Source organism: Arachis ipaensis, chromosome B01, assembly GCF_000816755.2.
Source record: "Arachis ipaensis cultivar K30076 chromosome B01, Araip1.1, whole genome shotgun sequence".
Taxonomy (NCBI): domain Eukaryota; kingdom Viridiplantae; phylum Streptophyta; class Magnoliopsida; order Fabales; family Fabaceae; genus Arachis; species Arachis ipaensis.
This window is the reverse complement of record NC_029785.2, coordinates 28,966,156-28,970,639: the sequence shown is the minus strand read 5'-3', so window position 1 is coordinate 28,970,639 and position 4,484 is coordinate 28,966,156. Positions and strand designations below refer to the sequence as shown.

At 34.2% G+C, this 4,484-nt stretch overlaps 1 protein-coding gene across 7 annotated transcripts in view; it reads right to left on the bottom strand.

Moving 5' to 3' along the window:
* LOC107628213 (protein tesmin/TSO1-like CXC 2) overlaps positions 545-4,484 on the bottom strand; it is a 7,335-nt gene continuing 3,395 nt past the window's right edge. For 2 of the 7 annotated variants that reach the window (XM_016330996.2, XM_016330990.2), the window contains exons 3-10: positions 4,103-4,171; positions 3,355-3,515; positions 2,653-3,241; positions 2,022-2,485; positions 1,725-1,893; positions 1,538-1,633; positions 1,170-1,450; positions 545-1,067 (exon numbers count right to left, since the gene is read on the bottom strand). In XM_016330996.2, coding sequence (XP_016186482.1) covers positions 851-1,067; positions 1,170-1,450; positions 1,538-1,633; positions 1,725-1,893; positions 2,022-2,485; positions 2,653-3,241; positions 3,355-3,515; positions 4,103-4,171 — 2,046 coding nt within the window. In that variant the 3' untranslated portion in view covers positions 545-850. The remainder of the gene's footprint in view (positions 1,068-1,169; positions 1,451-1,537; positions 1,634-1,724; positions 1,894-2,021; positions 2,486-2,652; positions 3,242-3,354; positions 3,516-4,102; positions 4,172-4,484) is intronic. The other 5 variants (XM_016331016.2, XM_021119771.1, XM_021119774.1 and 2 more) reach the window with 4 other exon arrangements.

The window sequence follows — 4,484 nt, the reverse complement described above, 5'->3', positions numbered from 1 at the left end:
TCAAGTCTAGCTTTAAAAAAAACGATTTCAAGTCCAAAATAACAAAGCGCTTTAGATTTAGAAAATTTCAGGACCAAAAAGAGAGGGAAAAAAAAGTGAATTTCTTCGAGATACAAAGATTATCTTTCAAGTGGTGAATTTATGTTTGATCAAGATTTGAAAAAAAATGAATTTCTTTATTTAATAATCTCACCTTAAAATATTTTATTGGCTCGATATATTTGACACTAACATTTCAATTTGATATTTATTAAGCATCTTTCATTCTTATTTTTTCACATGATATATTAAGAACAATAAAAATAAAGTACTTACCTTATAGATTAATCATCAAATCAAGGTATCTTGATGAATAACTTCGTAATCAATTACTATAACTTGGAAGAAAATATCATATTTAAAAAGTTCTAAACATTTTGAAAGTGTGTTGACACTCTAATAGTAATAATAGTAGAAATATATATAATATAAACACTTATTCAAAAACAATAAATATAAAACTATAATTTCTCTATCAGAAACCTGTAGAGATTATTTACTAGAATGATTATAAAGATTATAACCATTATATATATATAAACACTGATTCAGAAAAAATAAATAGAATTATAATTTCTCTAACAAAGACCTCTAGAGATTATTTACTAGAATGATTATAAAGATTATAACCATTACTCAAATAAATACTAAATAATTGAAGGAACTCAAATAAAATAAAACTAAAGCTAAAATATACTTAAACCTAAACCATAACATCTATATGCCTAAAGCTACAAACTATTAACCTAACTGAAACGGACAAAGACCTAACTAATAACTATTGACTATTAATTAAAAAAATGTAGCACTGCTAACGATGATGATTAGGAGAAGGAAAAGAAATTGTCAATTCACCCTTAGAAGTGGAAATCCTCTTCCCACTTGGAGAAGAAGTTTTGATGGTCATGGGAGACCTATCACTTCTGCCTCGGCCTCCAAGAACATCTGTCATTTCCTGGTCCGAAACAGCTTGAGAATGCTTAGGTGGCTGAGACCAACGAGTGTTTGGTTTCACCTCTGACAATGAACTGTCACAAAAAGAAAAAATAAAAAAATGAATCAAGTCGGTACTAATAAACAAAATCATCAATTTTATCATTTCAAAGCTAACAAAAAACAGCATTTCCAACCTAAACAGAGGGAATGGCGTAGAGATTGGAATAAAATCTGGATGATTATCGGAGTTCTGAACTTCAATTATCTGTGATGCTTTTTCAACAACTTTTCCACAGGCCTCTGTTTCTACTTCTAGCTGGGCTTCTACTCCCATAGAATTAGCGCCTGAAACAATAAAATAGTTAGATTCTGATGGGTATTTAATTTGCAAAAGAAGGGACAACTCACCCTCCTTTCTACCAAATGTGTTCTTACACCCTTCACATCTACAGCTTAAAGAGCATCCAACACCAGCCTTTGAAAAACAAAACACTACCATTAGTAACTAATATTATAACTAAAACTAAAGCATTCATGATATATATCAAGGATAGATGAATACCTGAAAGCATTCACAGTATTTCTTTATGCAGACTGATTGTTTGCAGTTGCATCCCCTCTTGTGTCGTGCTGGTGCTGGAGTTTTATTTGGATCATTCTGAAAGCGAAAAATACATAAATCAGTAAATTTTTAGAACCAGGTTAAATTCCAGCCAACATAGAACGAGAGTTGAAGTTTAATTTCTGACCCCAATTTCAGGTTCAGGAATGACTTTAGGAGCAAAAGCCAGAGGATTGCGAGACTCGATCTGCTTGTGAGCTTGAATGACTTTGTCTTTATGAACAAGTTTGTTGCAGCAATCCTTACATGAGCAGTTGCCTGTGCAGTAGTCACGAGCAGCAAAGCACTCACAATATCTTATCAACAAAAAGTCATAAGCAACAAAAAAAACTATAAGTTCGATTTCAAAGGCATGTCACATTATAACTAACTGCTAATTAATTTACTGTTATTATTATTTGATTTTAAATCACTCTCATCTTACAACTTCAAACACTTTGATTTCTTGCACTTGCAACGCTTGCAGTCTCCATGTCTTTTCTTTTTGGGACTATTCTGACTGACATCATTAACAGTGGAATCTAATGCATGAGAATTATCCTTAGCTGGCTGAGGCCCAATGTTTGATGAATCCACTTCTATTGCTAGTGGTTCCTGATGTTCATAGCTGGTATAGATTTGCACGGAAGTGCAACTGGGAAGATTAAGATGAATTCCGCAAGACGACTCATCATTACTTATGACTTCTTTGTCGGGTGCATTCAAATGTAAGCCAACTGCAGGCATAATGCATTGCTGTGAACTGCTTTTGCGTTTTGCAGAAACCAGTTGTTTTTCATATCCAAGAGAACCGGATTTTAAATTATCATCTGAGTTCTTCCTTTGCACACTGTCAGTCTCAAAGTCTAGACATCGCCTCCGTGTACCACAGTTCATTACAGAAACAACCTTCAAACAAAAGAAATAGAACTTCAAATAAATAATTTACTTTTGCCATGCATACTACAAAGTAATTGGCTAAAATCTAGAGAGGCTAGAATTATAATTTATAAATGCAATGTTCACAACTAAGTATAATATGCATAATTCGTCACAACAGTAACAAACTTATCTACCTCAACATTTGGTTTTTCTTTTGTTTTGCTAGTCATGGCAAGGCAATGTTTGTCCTGCATTTGGTCTATGATTGCTAAGGGCTCAGGACGATAATCTTCTATTTTAAGTTTGCTATCTCTCAGACCATTATATATGGAAGATTCCAGTACCAGAGACATAAAATGAGAATCTGGTTTCTGCATTATACCCTTAAAAGCTGCGTCATTTGGGGAATTGAAAACGAAGAAATCAGTATCTCCAGAGATTAAATTATCCCAATTACACTCTGATTCTTGGCCCTTCGGATCAAATTGACACAACCCCTGATTAAACACTTCAAGAGAGTTAGCCTCATGACCAGGATCAGAGCCAGGGTTACCACAATTATTATAATTTAAGGCCTGCAGTATCTCAGCTGAGAAGTCTGTGTGCTCACCAGGTAGAGCAATCGAATCATCAACTACAGATATTCCATCATGAAAATTTCCCTGAGATTCCCTCGAGTTATGATATGGATGAAATGAATCTGCAATAGCCTCTTCACTTGTCTGAAATTTATTACCATCTTCAGATGACAACCCAGGCCTTGATGCCCCAAAAGGGTTATGCCTATAGATGTGAATAATATGTGACAATCAGAAATGGTTCATTGAACAGTATACAGATATTAGCAAATAAAAAATTATCAAACAAGGAAAAAATTAAAATCATTTGAACATCACCTCCTGAGAACTTTTGATTCCTTGAAACAGGTGAGATTGGATGAAGTAAAAGCACGCGGAGGGGAAGGAAAGCTAAGCGAGCTAAATGTTTGACCAATCTGGGCAGACTTCACGGGCTTTATAGGCGACAAACTGTTGATAAAACTGAATACAGGGGAATCCTGCCAAGAGCAAAGAGAAGAAATATAATTACAAATAGATTAATTGAAAGGATTAATTCATGTAAAAACAGATAATCAAGACTATGAACAAATACAGCAAATGAGTGCATAGAATACCTAGCCCATATAAAATTAAAGGGGCTCTCTGCTAAGAGGATAATTATGAAATGCAATCGACAGAACGCGAAACGCAAAGCAAAAGAAACTATTTACAATCCCTGCAAAAGCTGCAGAGCCTTGTAAACCATTACAAAAAGTACAAATAACTTAATTGGTCAAATGTTGTGTTACTAATCAAGTTACACCCTCTTTGATACTCACTTCTGTTACTCATCCAATATTTTTCTTTTATTTCAAATTTAAAATATTGGCCCCTCCAAAAATTTATCCTTTCTTTTTACAAATTTAACATGTCTGGCCCCTCCAAAAATCATCCTCAAGTTCCGCCACAGCTGCAAATTGAACTGCATGTTGAGATATTCATAAAACAGATATTCCAAAAACAAGAAAAATCACACATACGTTTTCCATGAAAACTTAACGAAAGACATGCAGAAAAGGCAGAATGGGAGGAAGTAAAGTAAAACCTCGACACGAGAGAAGGGAGGGTTGATCTGGTTCCTCTCCGGCGTGTCCATAACTAGTGTTGTGCGTGGCTATATCACACACACAATGCAACAATTTGTATGAGTGTCCCTTATAAACGAGGCACAGTGTAGAATTTATCTTTCTTTTCTGTTGAGAGAATGAAGGGGGAGGCTAAAAGAAAGGTTTTGAAGAAGCGAGAAGGCGGGAAGAGACTATTATAATATTTATTATGTATCTATCTGGTGGGGACTACCTCATTATTCCACTTCGTTTTTTTCTCTCTCACTCTCTTATTCGGTTATCCCATTAGAAAAAATGGATTAAGCCCATAACAAAATTGATAAAACAATAAATTAATATTTTAATTATTCTTAAATTAAG